At 34.9% G+C, this 19,929-nt stretch overlaps 1 protein-coding gene across 1 annotated transcript in view; it reads right to left on the bottom strand.

Annotated features, from left to right (window-relative positions):
• DNAH14 (dynein axonemal heavy chain 14) overlaps window positions 1-19,929 on the bottom strand; it is a 324,938-nt gene that overhangs the window by 227,929 nt on the left and 77,080 nt on the right. Inside the window, exons 13-17 of the mRNA XM_065937125.1 lie at window positions 12,341-12,462; window positions 8,301-8,472; window positions 6,930-7,034; window positions 6,710-6,828; window positions 5,873-5,947 (exon numbers count right to left, since the gene is read on the bottom strand). Of these exons, the coding sequence (XP_065793197.1) occupies window positions 5,873-5,947; window positions 6,710-6,828; window positions 6,930-7,034; window positions 8,301-8,472; window positions 12,341-12,462 (593 nt within the window). The remainder of the gene's footprint in view (window positions 1-5,872; window positions 5,948-6,709; window positions 6,829-6,929; window positions 7,035-8,300; window positions 8,473-12,340; window positions 12,463-19,929) is intronic.

The following is a 19,929-nucleotide window of genomic DNA, read 5'->3' as shown; positions in this document are numbered from 1 at the left end:
TACAGCCACTGTGGAGAACAGTGTGGAGATTTCTTTAAAAACTGGAAATAGAACTGCCATATGACCCAGCAATCCCACTCCTGGGCATACACACCAAGGAAACCAGATCTGAAAGAGACACGTGTACCCCAATGTTCATCGCAGCACTGTTTACAACAGCCAGGACATAGAAGCAACCTAGACGTCCAACGGCAGATGAATGGATAAGAAAGCTGTGGTACATATACACAATGGAATATTACTCAACTATTAAAAAGAATGTATTTGAATCAGTTCTAATTGATGAAACTGAGGTGGATGAAACTGGAGCCTATTATACAGAGTGAAGTAAGTCAGAAAGAAAACACCAATATAGTATATTAATGTGTATATATGGAATTTAGAAAGATGGTAACGATGACCCTATATGCGAGACAGCAAAAGAGACACAGATGTAAAGAACAGACTTTTGGACTCTGTGGGAGAAGGCGAGGGTGGGATGATTTGAGAAAATAGCACTGAAACATGTATATTACCATATGTGAAATAGATTGCCAGTCCAGATTCGATGCATAAGACAGGGTGCAAAGGGCTGGTGCACTGGGACGGCCCTGAGTGATGGGATGGGGAGGGAGGTGAGGGGGGTGTTCAGGATGGAGGACACATGTACACCCATGCCTGATTCATGTCAATGTATGGCAAAAAACACTACAATATTGTAAAGTTATTAACCTCCAATTAAAATGACACCCATGGAGGATTCAAGTTAATGTATGGCAAAACCAATACAATACTGTAAAGTGAAATAGTAAATAAGTTAATTAAAGAAGGAAAAAAAGATTAGCAAAAGAGAAATTAAAAAAACCCAAAAAATGAGTGAGAACTCACTACCGTCTCCTCATCGAAACTGAGGTCCAGCACGTTAAAAAAAAAAAAAAAAAAAAAAAACCCAAAAAAAGAACAAAAATAAAATAAATTAATTTTTAAAGTAAAGAAGAAAATATAATTATGAAAAATATCCCCACATTTTAATTTAACACCACACTTATTATGTGCCAAGAGTACATGTTTTAATATTGTTATGGTGAGTTTCTTTTTTTCATATGGAACTTCAAAGTTTCTATATGGTGAAATTCTTCAATCTTGTGCTTTATTTCTGACATCATGCCTTAGAAATTCTCAACCCTAAATTAATTAATTTTCTTGTAATGCTTAAATGACTTCATTGAAAAAACTACCAACATTTATTAGAATATTTTAAATGACTATTCTTTTAATGTTTGCTGCATTACAAATGGTGTCTATTTTTATTATTTTCTTATCTTTGCTGCTGAGAAGTATATTTATAATAACTTCTTAATTATTTCAAAGTAACATCAGTGGGAAATGCACCTTTCACCAATTAAAATCTTTTATTTAATTTAATGGCCTTATTTTCACTGTTTCATGAACTATCTTTACTGTTTCTTTCATAACTTATTGTATTGCTGTATCTCCCAAACAGCATATAGTTACATTTTTATTTTGATCTCAGTTAATAAACATACTTACATTAATATTTATGATCTTTAACTTGGGTTTTGTTAGTTCTTTGCTTTTTATTTTGATATTTACTTTTTCCACATTTATATTTATATGAATATACACACAAGTGCAGTATAATTTATTTCCTCCATAGTTTTGGAAATATTTATTCTGATTTTTAAAAAATCTATCAGGAGAAATTGGATTGACATTTCTAACTAAACAGTCCTATCTTCATTCTAAACCATATTCCTTCAAATGAGAGAAAATACATGAAAAATTATACATATAAAGAGTTGGAAAACAAAGTATGCTCCAGTGCATCAAAACCTTGAAATTTTTCTAGCAGATGGAAAAAATATTGAGATTGAACAAATGCAGGAATGAGCCCAGGACGAATCTTAAGAAAATTCATTAAGAGAGTGCTTTAATAGGGAAATGAATGAGCCTCTGCCTCCTCCAATTCTCCATTCCCCCATCCTGAGCTGCTGTTAGCCACTCAGAATGAAAACCCAGAGAAGTGGTTGGTGGAGTTCTCCTAGGTTTGGGGATGGACAGAGAAGAAGAGTGAAGCCTGAAATAACTCCACACATTTTAAAAGACTGTAGGAAAGAAAGAAAGGAGGAGAAGGAAGTAAAGAGAGGAAGGAAGGAAACAAAGAAAGCTGACATTGGCATTTTTCCATAACAAACAAGATAATGAAACAGTGTTGGAACTAGAGTGGCAGTAAAGTGTCATGGGTAGCTTGTGACTGCCAGCAGAAATGAAAAGCAACCTCCATACATTGAAAGAGAAGCTACTTGCAGACTAGGTCCTGTACATTCTGCTTGTCAAGCAATACCTACAATCAGATAGGTATAGATATTAGAAACTAATATTTGTAATTAGAAACTAATATTTGTTTATAGGAGAAGAGGGACTTGCCAGTATAAATATGAACAGACAACCAACAATGGTGAAACATTTTAGAGAAATTAATAACAAGAAAAAGAGCAGAAATCCTTACTAACAGAAAAACAAAAATGAGGAAGTAAATGAAAACAAAACAAACCACAAATTTGCTAAGCATGGATAATTGAAAGTGTTAGTCATTCAGTCATGTCCAACTCTTGGCAACCCCATGGACCATAGCCCACCAGGCTCCTCTGTCCATGGGATTCTCCAGGAAAGAATAATGGAGTGGGTTGCATTTCCTTCTCCAAGGGATGTTCCCAACCCAGGAAGTGGATTCTTTACCATCTGAGCCACCAGGGAAACCCAAGCATGGATAATTATTGACCTATAAATAGAGAACTAAGAGCAATCTGGAATAAAATCCTAAATAATTACAACATGATGAGAGGGAATTATGAATTGACTCATGCTCTTTGGGGAAAAATCAGAGATACTATAGAATTTGATTAAAATGCTTCACTAAGTATATTAAAATATTGAGTATTCACTAGGAAAAAAAAGTGTAACTGTAGCACAGCTACAATAAAAGAGATTAAGAAACTCAGTCTAACAATAGTAAGTGAAAAGAAAACCCCAAACCAAAAGTCCAGTTAGAAAACAACAGAATGGCAAGCAGGAGTCCAAATGTGTTGATAATAAAAAAAACTGCTGAAAGGCAGGCAGCATATCAGTCAGCAGGAAACAGCACATTCAAAAGATTCCTTGAAGAGAGTTTAATGAAGGTACACTCTGCAGAGGATGAGGGCAGAGTTAAAGGAACCAGCAGGGCTAGTGAAGTATCACAGTTTAGCAAATGGGAGTCATTGTTATCATCAAAGGATTGAACAAGTAAGGGGAACAATATTACTGGAAACTGGTGAGGGTTGGGGACTTTGGAGAAGGGCCATTTGTCAAAAGCTGTAACTTTAGGTAAAGGAACTTAGATTCTGTCAAAACTGCAGTAAGAGAAACAGAGAGTTTCACACCTGCCCTACCCAGCTGGAAGCTAGAGGGTAAGGAGTCCATGGATATGAGCATCCCAGGTGGACATAAGACAAAAAAAAAAAAAAAAAGGCAGAGAATGGATCTTTTGGGCATACATACTAACCAGCACTGAAAAGTACTTTAGTATTGGTAGAAAGTAAAACAAAATAAAAGCAAGAATTAAAATCCATTCTTCATTCAAGAAATATTTACATGACACAGAAATGTTAAAAACAACATTGTTATATAAATGTTTGTGATTATGGAAACAAGTATAGCATTATTAGTATTAAATAAAAAATACTAACTGGTATAAATACTGATATTTGACTAAAAGAACACTCTACAAAGAAAGTTTATGAATAACAACATAGCGTCAAAATACATGATAGATATTAAAAACACAAAAGAAATTGATGAATCCACAAACAGTGGGAAATATTTTAAGATAGCTTTCTTAGGAAATGGAGAAGGAAATGGCAACCCACTGCAGTACTCTTGCCTAGAGAATCCTGTGGGCAGAGGAGGCTGGTGGGCTGCTGTCCCTAGGGTCGCACAGGCTCGGACACAACTGAAGCAACTTAGCATGCATGCATGCATCTTAGGAAATAAAGAGCCAATAAATAAATTAAAAAATCAAGGAAAGTTAAACATAAGGAAATTTATTCATATAATTCATGACATCCACAAATTAAAAGCCAAAGTGCATGTGAGTTTCTCAGTAGATTCACAATATATCTGATGTAATTGCTGTTCTTGTTGTTTAGTCGCCAAGTCATGCCTGACACTTTGCAACCCCATGGGTGGTAGTCTGCCAGGCTCCTCTGTCCATGGAATTTCCCAGGCAAGGTGGATTCCTTACCACTGAGCCACCTGGGAAGTCCTTGATATAATTAAACATCCTTATTTATTAAAAAAAACTCTGCAAACATGGAATAGAATAAAATACTTGACTTTGATATAGGGTATATTCGAGAAACCTAAGTATCATAAATGGTGAAACATTAGAGGCTTTCCCAATAAAATTAGAAACAAGGTTACCATCTGAGCCACCAGGGAAGTCAATTAAATAGTTTTAATTCCACTAGAGAATTGTAAGTAAAGAAAAAAAGTATGTGAGACCCCTGAAATTAATGATCACTCAAGAAAGCAGGTTTACTTAACTACAAAGTGAAGCAGGCTTGCTTAGCAATGAAACTATGCCAAGAAAGCATGAGATATGCCTCCAAACAATTAAACAATGATGCCATGAGACCCACATCCTGCCCAGTGAATTCAGTAAGTTAATGGTTCCTAGGACATTCTCCTCTCATGTACTAATGGAAAATGTGACATTATACTAAAATATGAGATGATTTACCATTTTTAGTATATACCGTCCTTCTGCTGATTTGAGTAGTGCCATGATGGTCCCAGTTTGTCCATGAAGGGACAAGAAAACTCCCCCATCTGATGAAAAGGAGGAGCTGATGACAGCAATGTGATCTCTAGTCAAGAATGAGAAGGAAGGTGCTCTTTTCCCTCTCTCCACTTTTCCTTTGATTATAAAACTATAGCCTCTCAAGGGAGGCACCCTCTTGCTCACCAGCTTGTAAGCCTCACAAGCAAGCTATTCTAGTAAGTCATTTCTTATCTATCACTTTGTTATTGTGGTTTAATTGTTTAGTGTCTGACTCTTTTGCGATTCCATGGCCTTTAGCCTACCAGGCTCCTCTGTCTATGGGATTTTCCAGGCAAGAATACTGGACAGTATGTTGCTATTTTCTTCTCCAGGGGATCTTTCTGACTCAGGGATCAAACTGTCTCCAGCATTGCTGGCGTATTCTTCCTGGGAGGCTCCATCTATCACTCTGCCTCTCACAAAATTCTTCCTGCATTGAGACATGAAGAGCTCCCCCGTCAGATCCATTTGAACAGTTTTAGGAGTAAATAATTAGAAATGCAAAAGACTGATCTAGTCAAATTAGTTTACAAAATTCACACCCTGAGGCTCTTTCTTTAAAACAGATTGCAATGATAGAAATATAAAAAGGAGAGCATTAAAAAAACTAAAGCAAATAAGCAATCTTAGGAAGCAAAAGTGGGACAGAAGTGCAGAGTACTGAAGTGGGCTGCAACCAGAGGGTTCCTGGGCACTACGTTTTTCGAAAGCAGGCAGAGATGAATATCAGTTCTGGTCCTGGCCAGTCTTCAGAAACTTATGAATTTCAAAGTACACAAGACTGTCCAAATGTTGTCCATGAGTACACACTAAAACTGACATTTACATTGCAAAACTGAGTGCTTTCCATTTAGTCATGTGCCATTGTGTTCTATCAAAACCCATTTCATAAAAAGACTTTACTCCATATATTTCTCTGGATATTGCCCACTTATATTAGTAGATAATTAAACAAGCTTAAAAACATGTATGCATATACATATAATCTTAGGATTTGAAAATTTTACTTACTTTTTTACCAGATCAAACATGGTTTTCTCTACATTTACCAGCCATTGTTCTATACCACTTCTTATACGAATTTTCCTATAATATTTTCAAAAATAATTATTATGAAGAATTCTTTTTATTATTTTTATTCATGTTTCATTCCTTTGGTCAGTCTGTAAAACTGTCTTAAAACTACACCTATAATATTCATGGGCTAAAGGACTATAATTCTATACTGTCTTTGGTATTTCTAGATCTTAAATTAGAAAATAGATCACCTAGTTTTAGGAAATTTTGACATCAAAACAATAAATCTGCAAAGTTAAGAGGATCCAGTAAAATGTGAATTTGCAAAATAGGTAAATATTACAAAGCATTTTTGGCTTCCTTAATAAATCTTCCAAACAGCAAGCCAAGGTCAGGGCCGGGTTAAAGGATTTGTGAATGGGAAGGTTTGGGCACAGTATTTTTTTAATCAACTCACTTTAGGAACCTCATGCCAAAGGCTAGGGAGCCCTTACAAGGGCTGGCAAATTGCACTAGTGTAATGGAAGAAAACCAGGTAACCACTCATGACAAAACCAGAAGTCAGAGGAAACAGCAGTGGGAGTAGCATCAGCAACCCTAAGCAAATAGCAAATTTCCTTCCTACCTATATTCATATAATGAAACTTTGTGTTGGCTTACAGGATATATTAATATATATAGATATGGAAAGGTAAAACTCTACATAAGTAAATTTGAAGAAATAGTTCAATTAGCAAATGTCTATGAAATGTCAGAAACTTCCAAGCAAAGGTTTTAAATAATGAAGATTTACAGAGTCTAAATGCTTAGTTTATAACATAGATGTCATACTTTGGCAGCACAAGAGTTTCTCCTTCAGCAGATATGAACATTATCACAGCAGGAGGGCCAATTTCTTGTTTCCATATCAATAAGTGTCGTATATTTTCAAAACATTTCACAAGATGAGGCTGTGGGCCAGAAACAAATGTCAATAACATTATAAAATTCTGACTTGGTTGGATAATAACTTTGCTGAACAGAGAATAATGAATGACATTATTGATATTACCTGTACACACTCAGGATTTCTGCTATCAGATAGAATATCAAGAAGTTCAGCATTGCTAAGAAAGTAAAATCTTGGGAATATCATTCTTTTAGTTTCAAGATAGTCCTGTCCAGATTCAAAAGAAATACAATTCAGAGTGTATGTTTAATCATGATATGAGTTACATTATCATTTGTGCCTACATTTACATATAAAAGCCACATTATTAAAGTTTCAGTATACATAGTAGTGTCAGTCAAAACAACATACTGTGCTCAACAAAACATACTTAAATTACTAACAACAACAAAAAAAGAACCATAATTAAAGCAATTTAAAACAAAAACAAAAAATCCAAGTCTTACATACATGCACACACACTTATTATTGATCATTAATAAAACACCGTATTTTAGTATTATCATCATTGCTTTCCAGCATTCCCAACTTTCTGCTCTTAATTCCCTGTCCTCTTGGAGAATAAGTTGTCATTTCAGCAGGCCACTTCACATTCTACTATACAGGGAAGTCCGGTATTTCCACCGCTACCCACAATTTATCTGTGTTCACATCAATCTTAAACTCTGCTTTTCAGAGAAAGAGATACGACTCACTTATGTGGGTGAACTATCCCTGTTTTATTTACTACTCTCCTATATCTTCAATTTCTTGTTTGCAACAGACTTTTAAAATTCTCTCATTAAATATATACATTATACACACACACACACATATGGGCAGAGAACTTTCTGTAGACTGTAACTGCCATATGTGGGTATTCTGGAGGGCTTATCATAACCACTAAGACATGTTCAACAAGCAAAAGGGATGAATGCCTGGGAAAAAAATCTTGGTTTATGAAGTAAAGTGAGTATGTCCACCACAAATCTCAAATATTAAAACCAGTTTTTAAAGATATGCATGGTTAGCTGACATTTTAATGTACTGGAAATATAAAAATATATGAACCAATAACTTAATTTATACAATCATCAAAATATTCAACTTCTGCTGATTTTATCAACTTAACAATAGTTTTGGTGCTAATATAGATAACATTCATTATTAACTACTTTCTTTGTGCCACCTCTTGTGCTTTAAATTCATTATCTCATTTAACACAAAATCCCTCAAGGTAAGAGTTACTCCCAGTTTAAAGTTAAGAAAAATTAAGCACTCAAAAATTTGATACTTTGCCTAATGTCATCTAGATTGATTCAACCACTTTTTTATTGTTTTTAATAGCATTTTCATTAACTTATATATTGTGAGAGTTTGAAATATTGTTGGCTGCTAGAGTTAAGAAGAAAATCTACATGGGAATTAGTTTCTGTAGTGCATTACATTTTGCAAATTAAATGATTCTCCACTTCACAATTGCTATAGTTTTACCTCAAGATTTTTCTTTATATATTCAAGATGTATATTGCAATTTTGCAGAATTTCAAGGACTCCTGCAGAGGTAGCTATGTGCAAAGCATCCAGTCTGTTGTGTACTTTTAACATTATTTCTTTCCACATGGAAATGACTTGAGAGAAGAGTTTTGCTTCTGCCGGGAGCTGCCTTTAGAAAGAAAATTTGAGATAATTTTGTCTTTGAAGGGGCTATAATTAAAATCCATAACCTAGATGCATTTGCCACTGAATATTGTTCAATTTAGGGCTTCCCTGGTGGTTCCGATGGTACCATCTGCGGAAGACCTGGGTTCAATCCCTGGGTTGGGAAGATCCCCTGGAGGAGGGTGTGGCAACCCACTCCAGTATTCTTACCTGGAGAATCCCCATGGACAGAGGAGCCTGTTGGGCTACAATCCATGGGGTCGCAAAGACGTGGACATGACTGAGCGACTAAGTACAGCACAGCATTGTTCAATTTATAAAATGCACTGAGATTATATTTTTGCTGACCAATCACTAACTAAAGATTTTTCTGAATGTCTATTATGTACAAGTGATGTACCTGGTAGGGAATGCTAGGATAAATTAGACATACATTCATCATTTAATAAGATAATATTAACACTGAGTCAGAGAGAGAAGATACATACATACCGAGTTCTATATAAAATAAGTTGAAACGATCTGCGTCCTACAAAATGTAGTAAAACAAAGGGCTACTGAAATCCTAGAAAGGAAACGCAATTTGGGGAGAGGCTTTGGGGAAGAAGCTATTTGATCCGAGTGTAAAAGGAGAAGAGAACTGCAGAGAGGGCACTAGACTTAGGAGCAAGAATATAAAGGCGTGTATAAGAAAATCCAAGTTCTATTAGTAATTATTTAATCTTAGAAGATTAGGAAATGTAAAGCAGGTTCAACATAAGTATAGAAATTTTCCTTTACAGATTATCCTTATTTTCCCTCCTTGGAAAAGGGAAGCAAACTCCACACATGGCATGGTAATCTAGTGGTATATTGAGTTTTGTTGCTATTACTGTTGGAGTTTAAGGAAGGAAGTGTTTTCAGGAAGTGTGTTTTAGAGGTTCTTTCACTTTCTCTGCTCACGCAATTTCCCTCTCCCATCCTAGCCAGCTCCAACCTGAATAGCTTGGAGGTTGAGATGGAGAAGAAATTGACAGGAAAGACTTAAAAATTTTTTTTAATTGGAAAATAGTTGGTTTACAATGTTGTGTTAGTTTCAAGATACACCAAAGTGATTCAGCTATACATATACACATATCCATTCTTTTTCAGATTCTTTTCCCATACAAGTTATTACCAAATATTGAGTTATCTAGGCTATACAGTAGGTCCTGAAAAGTTATGTATTATATATATATCGGTTCAGTTCAGTCGCTCAGTCGTGTCCGACTCTTCGCGATCCCATGAATCGCAGCACACCAGACCTCCCTGTCCATTACAAACTCCCGGAGTTTACTCAAACTCATGCCCATTGAGTTGGCGATGCCATCCAGCCATCTCATCCTCTGTCGTCCCCTTCTCCTCCTGCCCCCAACCCCTCCCAGCATCAGGGTCTTTTCCAATGAGTCAACTCTTCGCATGAGGTGGCCAAAGTATTGGAGTTTCAGCTTCAGCATCAGTCCTTCCAATGAATACCCAGGACTGATCTGCTTTAGGATGGACTGGTTGGATCTCCTTGCAGTCCAAGGGACTCTCAAGAGTCGTCTCCAACACCACAGTTCAAAACCATCAATTTTTCGGCGCTCAGTTTTCTTCACAGTCCAACTCTCACGTCCATACATGACCACTGGATAAACCATAGCCTTGACCAGACGGACCTTTGTTGGCAAAGTAATGTCTCTGCTTTTTAATATGCTAGGTTGGTCATAACTTTCCTTCCAAGGAGTAAGCGTCTTTTAATTTATAGTAGTATGTAAATTTAATCCTAAATTTATCCTTCCCCTGCTTTTTTGCTTGTGGTAATCATGGTTGTTTTCTTCATTTGTGACTCAATTTTTGTTTTGTAAATAACTTCATTTGAACCATTATTTTAGATTCTACAAATAAGGCATATCATATGATACTTGTCTTACTCCATCTGACTTACTTCACTTACTATGATAATCTTCAGGTCCATCCATGTTGCTGCAAATGGCTTATTTTGTTCTTTTTTATAGTTGAGTAATACACCATTATATATACGTACGACACTTTATCCATTCATCTGTCAATGGCCATTTAGGTTGTTACCATGCTACTGTAAATAGTTCAGCAATTAAAACTTGGGTGCATGTACCATGGGATTGATGGATTCCACTGGTAGTTCTATTTTTAGTTTTTTAAGTATCCTCTATACTTTTCTCCATGGTGGTTGTACCAATTACATTCCCACCAACAGTATAGGAAGGTTTCCTTTTTTCCACACCCTCTCCAGCATTTATTGTTTGTAGATTTTTTTCAAGATGACCATTTTGACTGATGTGAAGTGATATCTCATTGTGGTTTTGATTTGCATTTCTCTAATAATTAGTGATGGGCTTCCCTCATGGCTCAGTGGTAAAGAATCTGTCTGCTAATGCAGGATACACAGGTTCAATACCTGGTTTGGGATGATCTCCTGGAGAAGGATAGGGCAACCCACACTAAAAGAGTCAGGCACGACTTAAGTCACTACACAAAAACAAAAATTTCTACAGCTCAGCAAAAATCTTAGCAGGGAGAGACTTCAATCTCACCTTCAGTTCGCATCTTCCCCGTGTCTCTGGGAGGTTCTAGTATAACTCACATTTAGTTGGGAGTGAGGGTAAATGGCACTACATACTATACTCTCAAAAATTCCCCTTAAAGAACTCTTTTTTCTAGTAAACCTATCTTCTCTTTCCTCTCTTCACATCTTCCTCCTGGTATCAGGGCCATCATCATTTTTCCATTAGTCAAAGACAGGTCCATTATAGGTTTATTTTTTCTTTTCTTTACAATGATTGTATAGAAGCCTTCAGCATCCCTTAATTAAAAGTCCCGTTTCTAACCTCACAGCAAATCCTGAAAAGAAAAACTTGGTAATAATGTGAATTCTTAACCTGGAGTTGTATCTCGCCATCATTTAAGAAATCTTTAGTAGAAAGTAGGATTAAAGTTTGAATTTATGACATTAAGTTGTAGTCATAAAGAACATATCCCTAAGGTATGTGGTTTCACCTTTGAGAACTATCAGAATACCCATAGAATAATGAAAGACTAAAACATTCAAATGACAAGAAACATATATGTATAACAAAAATGTGTATTGTTCCCTACAAAGCAATACTTACATCTAGACCATTCTCTTTTGTAAAACTCTTAATAGCTCTCCTTTGCCACTAAAATAAAGTTCAAAATAGTTAACCTGATTTTCAAGGTATTCTTGTACTCTGTTCTAATATGCCTTACAAATACCTTCCCCAGGCCTTCCTGCTTTATTTCAGAATGGCTTCTAGACTATCTTGTGTAATTTACTGCCAGTAGTTTCAATTCTGTCTACAGAGCACATGTCTCAAGTACTCTTGAGAGCTATCACTTAAAGACAAATTAATTCAAATATTACAAATAAAAAAACAGTAGAGTTTCAGACAATTGTTAGGACCTCTATTATTTCACATGGTTCAAAGCAAGTGACTATCATTAATGTCTGAATACTATTAAAAACATATTTATTGTTCACATGAAAACCATACTAATATTCCAGAACTAAATAGACATCTAGCATTGTGGCTTAAGGATTAAGACATTTGTCACTTATTTCCCAGCACTTAATAGCTTTATATCAATAATTGAGAAATAAGGTTTTTTTTTTAATAAAGATGATGCTTCGAATCTTTTAAAAAAGGAAGATGGTTACATAATAATGGTTTGGCAGACTATATTCCTATACCTATAGGTAGAATAGTTTTAGAGTGTTCACTGAGGAAATTATTTCTCAAAAATTACAGGAAATAAATTACTACTATACATTTTTTTACCTGTACATGACACATGACATAGTTTAAGTTTTTTACCTTTGTATTTCTGTAGAATGAAAGATTGGTTCAAGATAAAGCCAATTTCTTTGGCAATTCATCCATTCCTCAAGAGTGTATGAGAAGAGAGCTAAGTTTTGATCCCATTCATCTACAAGATCCTACAATAATAAAATTGCACATACATACAAACATAAACACATAAAATTACTTTATGAGTAATGTGATAGAAACAAATCAAAGGTGACTATCAGTCACTGACATAAAAAAAGTAATTATAATAGAGGGTCACATTCAGTTCAGTTTAGTTCAGTCGCTCAGTCATGTCTGACTCTTTGCAACCCCATGGACTGCAGAATGCCAGGCCTCCCTGTCTATCACCAGCTCCCACAGTTTACTCAAACTCATGTCCATTGAGTCGGTGATGCCATCCAACCATCTCATTCTCTGTCATCCCCTTCTCCTCCCACCTTCAATCTTTCCCAGCATCAGGGTCTTTTCAAATGAGTCAGTTCTTCATATCAGGTCACATAAATTAATGTAAATTGAATTATATTTAGTTTGGGGAGAGATTAAAATGTCCTATTCATCCAATTTTCTTATTGTATAATATTCAGATATTTTTGGTAGGCATAGCCTTTCATTCCTTTCTTTAAACATTTTTGTACATATGTGTATGTACATATAATATCTCTAACAGTTTACATAAATGGAACCATATTATGCACATTGTTTTGTAAATTGCTTTATGTTTTAACCTAATAGTGTATTTTAGAGAGGTTTTATGCCAATACTTTTAAGTTTTCTTCATTATTTTAACTTCAGGAAATTATACTGTGTGAATAAGACATCTTTTTCCAGCCAGTATAGTATTAAATAATAGGAAAATGGTTAAAAACCAATTAATAACACAATATTGAAAAATCAGTAGACTGGTCTATCCCCTAACTGTGGCTTCTCAGAAGGAACTGCTTGTAACTCATTTATATTTCTCTTCTGAGATTAATCCCTATATTTCTTTCTTTTAAAACGGATCTATATTTCAACAGCTTTATTAAGGTATAACAGAATACAATAAACCACACATATTTAAAGTGTACAACTTGATGTTCTCAGATATGCTTATACCTGTGAAGCAATCACCAAAATCAAGATAATAAACATATTGATTACCTTGAAAGGGTTTCTTAAACCCTGTTGTAATACCTTCTTCCCAACTGCTTTAATCGCATTCCTATGGAAACCACTGATTTAATTTCTGAAACTATAGATTAGCTGGCATTTTCCAGAATATTATATAAATGGAATCATACAGTATCTGTTGTTTTTGGTCTGACTTCTTTCACTCAGCATAATCATTTTAGGATTCATTCATGTTGTTGCATGTATCAAAGTTCATTTCTTTTTTACTGTGGAGTAGTAATTCCACTTCATAGATATATTGATACTATACATTTATTATTCACCAACTGTACATCTGGTTATTTCTAGTTTTTCACTATTACAACTAAAGCTGCCAGTCTTTGTATGGAGTAAGTTTTCCTTTATCTTAAATAAATACCTAGGAGTGGAATGTCTGGATCATGTGGTACACATATTTGTAACTTCTGAAGAAAATGTTAAATTTATTATAATATTTTACATTCCACCAGTAATGTATGAGAGTTCCAGTTCTTCCATATCCTCATCAACACTTGGGATGATCAGTCTTTTTCATTTTAGTCATTCTACAAGATTTATAGTGATATTTCACTGGGATTTTAGCATTTGATGAAAAATAAAATTAAGTATCTTTTTATGTGTTCATTTTCCATCTATATGTCTTATTTAGTGAAGTGTCCATTTAAATATTTTTCCCATTTCTTGTTTTTATTTTTGAAAGTCCTTTATATCTTCCAAATATAAGCTTTTTACTAAACATATGCCATGCAGATATTATCCCAACCTGTAGCTTATATATTTTTTTCTTTAATGGTGTCTTTTGAACAGAACAAATTTTAAATTTTGATGATAAATTTTGATGAAATTCAACTGATAGCTTTTCTTCCTATTGATCCTTCTTTTAGTGTCATATTGAAGAAACCTTTCTAGCTTAAGGTCACAAAATTTTTCTCTGATGTTGTGTTCTCAAAATCTCATAGTTGTAAAATTTGCCTTTAGACCTATGATACATTTTTTACTTAAATCTTGTATATCCTCAAGATATCTCCATGGCTGATTCATGTCAATGTATGACAAACCACCCCCCCAAAAAAATAAAATAAAATAAAAATTAAAAAAAAAAGATATGGCTTAAAGCGTTTCTTTGTTTTGCATGGAACTGTCCAATGTGGCAGCACCATTTCTTTTTTTTTTTTCCCATCACCATTTCTGAGAAGACTACTGTTTCTTCTCAGAACTGTCTTTACTCCCTTGTTGAAAATTCATATATATGTGAACTTATTTCTGTACTCTATTCTGTTCCATTTATCTGACTACTCTTTAACCAAGATAAAACTCTTGATTACTACAGCATTATAATGTCTTGAAATCAGGAAGTGTTACTCTTCCAACTTTGTGGGGAAAAGAAGATTTTTCAAGATTGTTGAAGCTCTTCTAGTTCCTGTACATTTCCATAAGAACTTTAGAACCAGCCTGTTAATTTCTACCAGTAGTTGGATAGCATGTTGATTTTTATTGTACTATATTTGGATCTTTCAGGAATATTGACATTTGAGTCTTTGTATGCATGAGCATAGTATATCTTCTGTTTATTCAGGTTTTTATTTTCTCTCTACTGGATTTTGTTGTTTTCATTGGATCAGTCTTACACATATATCTTCATACTTATTCCTAAGTATCTCATATCTTTTATTGAATTTTTAAAAAATTTCAACCTCCAATTGTTCCTTGCTAGTCTACAGAATGCAGCTGATTGTATGTACTAATCGTGTATTCTGAAAATTTAATAAAATGAGCTTTATTTACTTTTTAAGTAATTTTATTGAATTTTTTACATGGGGAATTATGTCATGCGGATAAAAAGGATATTTTACTTATTTTCCAGTGTGGTTGCCTTTTATTTCTTTCTTTTCCATGCCTTATACATGGCTAAAACCTCCATATGATGAAGAATAGAAGCGATGAGAGACAACACCCTTCCTGATCTTAGCAGAAAAGTGTTCAGTCTGTCATCACTAAGTATGTTGCTAGACATAGTAAAGGACATATATGTCCTTTACTTATTTATTTTAATTAATTTACTTTAATTGGAGGTTAATTAGTTTACAATATTGTAGTGTTTTTTGCCATACATTGACATGAATCAGGCATGGGTGTACATGTGTTTCCCATCCTGAACCCCCCTTCCACCTCCCTCCCCATCCCATCATTCAGGGCCGTCCCAGTGCACCAGCCCTTTGCAACCTGTCTCATGCATCAAATCTGAACTGGTGATCTATTTCACATATGGTAATATACATGTTTCAGTGCTATTCTCTCAAATCATCCCACCCTCGCCTTCTCCCACAGAGTCCAAAAGTCTGTTCTTTACATCTGTGTCTCTTTTGCTGTCTCGCATATAGGGTCATCGTTACCATCTTTCTAAATTCCATATATATGTGTTAGTATGCTGTAATGTTCTTTATTTTTCTGGCTTACTTCACTCTGTATAATAGGCTCCAGTTTCATCCGCCTCATTAGAACTGATTTAAATGCATTCTTTTTAATAGTTGAGTATTGTGTATATGTACTACAGCTTTCTTATTCATTCATCTGCCAATGGACATCTAGGTTGCTTCCATGTCCTGGCTGTTGTAAACAGTCCTGCGATGAACATTGGGGTACATGTGTCTTTTTCAATTCTGGTTTCTTTGGTGTGTATGCCCAGCAGTGGGATTGCTGGGTCATATGGCAGTTCTATTTCCAGTTTTTTAAGGAATCTCCACACTGTTCTCCACAGTGGCTCTACTAGTTTGCATTCCCACCAACAGTGTGAGAGGGTTCCCTTTAATCCACACCCTCTCCAGCATTTATTGTTTGTAGACTTTCTGATAGCAGTCATTCTGACTGGCATGAGATGGCACCTCATTGTGGTTTTGATTTACATTTCTTTGATAATGAGTGATGTTGAGCATCTTTTCATGTATTTGTTAGCCATCTGTATGTCTTTGAAGAAATGTCCGTTTAGTTCTTTGGCCCATTCTTTGATTGGGTCGTTTATTTTTCTGGAATTGAGCTGCATGAGCTGCTTGTATACTTTTGAAATTAATTCTTTGTCAGTTGTTTCAATTGCTATTATTTTCTCCCATTTTGAAGGCTGTCTTTTCACCTTGCTTATAGCTTCCTTCATTGTGCAAAAGCTTATTTAATTTTTTAAAGTATAAATTGGTGTTGGATTTTATAAAATGCTTTTTCAGGATATACTAAAAAATAGTATCATTTTTCTTTTATAGTTTGTTTTGGTGAGTTACACTGATGTATTTCTGAATATTAAACCAAACTTGTATTTCCTATATAAATCCCTCATATATGTGTGTTTGTGTATATGTATATATACATATATATGTATGTATATTTTTTAATTTGTACATTTTTGTTTAGAATTTTTGCAATAAAATTCAGGAGGGCTAGTTTTCTCATAATGTCTGTGTGGGTTTTGGTATCAGGGTAATTCTGGCCTCACAGAATGAGCTAGGAAGGATTTCTTCCTCTCCAGTCTTCTGAAAGAGTCTGTGTAAAAGTGGCAGAGTCTGTGTAGAACTGGTATTGCTTCTTTCCTAAATATTTTGCATAGGCCATCTGGGCCTAGATTTTTTCTTGTGGGGTTTTAAATCATTGTTTTATTATCTTTAATACATATAGAGACTCAAATTATTTATTCTGTGTGAGCTTTAGTAATTTGTGTTTTTCAAGGAATTTGTCCACTGTGTCTACATTTTTGAGTTTGAGTTAAGGTTGTTCACAGTATCCCTTATCCTTTTAATATACATAGGATCTATAGTGATGTTACCCCTTTCAATATTAGTAATTCATGATGTTTCTTGACATTGAAGTGGAATGACTTTTTGGATCTGTGATTTTATTGTTTTCAGTACATTAAGGACAATTCTGTCCATTAATTCTTCAATTTTGTTTTTCTGCTTTCTTCTCTCACTCTTCTTGGAGGACTCCAATTACATGTCTATTACTTTATTTTCTCACAGCCCCCTGATGCTCATTTTACTTTTAAAAATTCTCTTTTTTCACTTTGTATAGTTTCTGTCATATTTTTAAATTCACTAACCTTTTCTCCTTCTATGTCTAATCTGCTGTTAATCTTCAGCTCAGTTCAGTTGCTCAGTCGTGTCTGACTCTTTGCGACCCCATGGACTGCAGCACGCCAGGCCTCCCTGTCTATCACCAACTCTCGGAGTTTACTCAAACTCATGTCTATTGAGTTGGTGATGCCATCCAACCATCTCATCCTCTGTTGTCTCCTTCTCCTCCTGCTGTTAATCTCATCCAGTGTCTATTTCACCTTGGATATTACATATTTTATCTCTAGAAGTTTGATTTTTGTCTTTTAAAAAATATCATCCATTATTCCTTTAACTTTTTAATATGTGGAATATAGTTATAATTCTTTCAATGTCTTTGTCTCTAATTAGAACTAATAACTATGTTTGTTCTGGATCAGTTTCCACTGGTTGCTTTTCCTTTTCATTATGATTCCTCTTTTCTTTTTTTTAATGTCTGATAGTCTTTGATTGGATTCTAGACATTATGAATTTTACTATATTGGGTACTAAATATTTTTGTGTTCCTATTTTTGAGCTTTATTCTGGATGGAGTTAAGCTACTTAGAAGCAGTTCTATCACTTGAAGTATTGTTTTTAGATTTGTTAGGGAGGACATGAACTGCATTTAATCTAGGACTAATTATTACACATTACTGTGGCATTATCCTTTTAAGCGCTCTAGTGCTTGTGAGTTATAAAGGTTTTTGTTGTTGTTGTCACTGTAGCTGGTGGATATGGGTATTGTTCCCAGCTCTGTGTGAAACGTTTCTTCTAATTATCTCAATGACCACTGTCCCGGTCTCCACTAGTTTCTTTACATTCATATGGTTAGGTACGCTACAAACCTGACTAGGGATATCCACAGACCTCTGAAGTTCTCTTTCAGTGTAGCTCTGTCCTCCCTGATACTTTATTCTGCAAACTCTATCTTCCTTTTGCTTCTTAGTCTTTCAACAGCATCTCCTAATACCAGGGAGTCTACCATCCTCTGGATGGATTTCTCCCCTCTCTCTCAACCCAGGTGTGGAAACTCATGACAGAAAGATGGGGCAATAATAGGGTTCAATTTGCTTGTTTGCCTACTCTCAGGGATCTTGGTTTTTCAGTGTTTGATGTCCATTTTCCTAAAACCATTGTTTGATGTATTTTTTCTGTTATGATTTGGGTATTTCAGGCAAAATGGGGTACCTGGTAAGCCATACTCCTTCCTGCTTGGAAGTGAAAGTGCTGTGTGTGGATGTGTGTGTCTGTTCTTTTCAACTTCTTGACTATGCCTAATTTATCATTTATTAAATTCATTTTTACTTTTAAATAAAGGCATTTAGTGCTCTGAATATTCCTTCTCATTGAACTCTAGCCAATTGTGACAAGGTTTGACTTGTAATTCTCTTCTTTTTGCTTATTTCTAATTTTAAAAATTTGATTAACATTTCCTGCACATTCTCATAGCTGCTTTTGAATTTCCTTTTTTTTTTTCTGGGTGATTTTGTTGTTGCTGGTTTTGGTCTATTTTTTGCTACTTTTTCTGTTCATTTTCAAATTTTACTGAACATGGTTAGAGAACAGTCTATTTGGTTTATCTCTTTTTTGTAATTTACTGAGTTTTTCTTCTCTAAGGTCCAAATAAGTGACACTTTCCCTGTCTGTGTGTTTGCAAATAATGTGAAGTCCATTTGTTGAGTACTTATTTCTCTCTCTCTTGTTTTTATCCATCTATAATCAATTATGTTAATTTTACCCTTAGATATCTCTATATTATTATATCTTATTGCGATTCCTAAAGTTTTAAAATCACTCTTAGCTATGTTTTGGGATGTAGGGTTGCTCAGAGACTATGAGGGAATACTGAATACAAGGTGACCTTGTGGTTCAATTTCTAATTATACTAGAATAGATATAGAAGCTGTTAAAATGATGGAGCTTCCCAGGTGGCGCAAGTGGTAACCCACCTGCCAATACAGGAGACATAAGAGATGCTGGTTCAATCCCTTGTCAGGAAGGTCCCCTGGAGAAGGGAATGGTACCCCACTCCAGTATTCTTGCCTGGAGAATCCCCATATGGTTGCAAACACAACTGAAGTGACTTAGCACACATGAATGAGGGAACACTGAATATAAGCTGACTCTATTGTTCAATTTCTAATTATACTACAATAGATATAAAAGCTGTTAAAATAATTGCAAGGATACACAAATACAGAGGTGGGATTAACCTTTAAGACAAATAGCACAGGGAATGAAAATGAAACATATCACTTCAGCAAAAAGAATCTCAAGGCAACAGTTCTGGCATGAGGACTATCAGAACTGTGGATGTATCTAGCAGCAGTGCTGCTGCTGGCAAAAACCATGGTTAAAATGGTCATATTT

Source organism: Muntiacus reevesi, chromosome 5 (assembly GCF_963930625.1).
Source record: "Muntiacus reevesi chromosome 5, mMunRee1.1, whole genome shotgun sequence".
Classification (NCBI taxonomy): Eukaryota; Metazoa; Chordata; class Mammalia; order Artiodactyla; family Cervidae; genus Muntiacus; species Muntiacus reevesi.
Note: the sequence above shows the minus strand (reverse complement) of the source record. Positions and strands in the feature narration are given on the sequence as shown.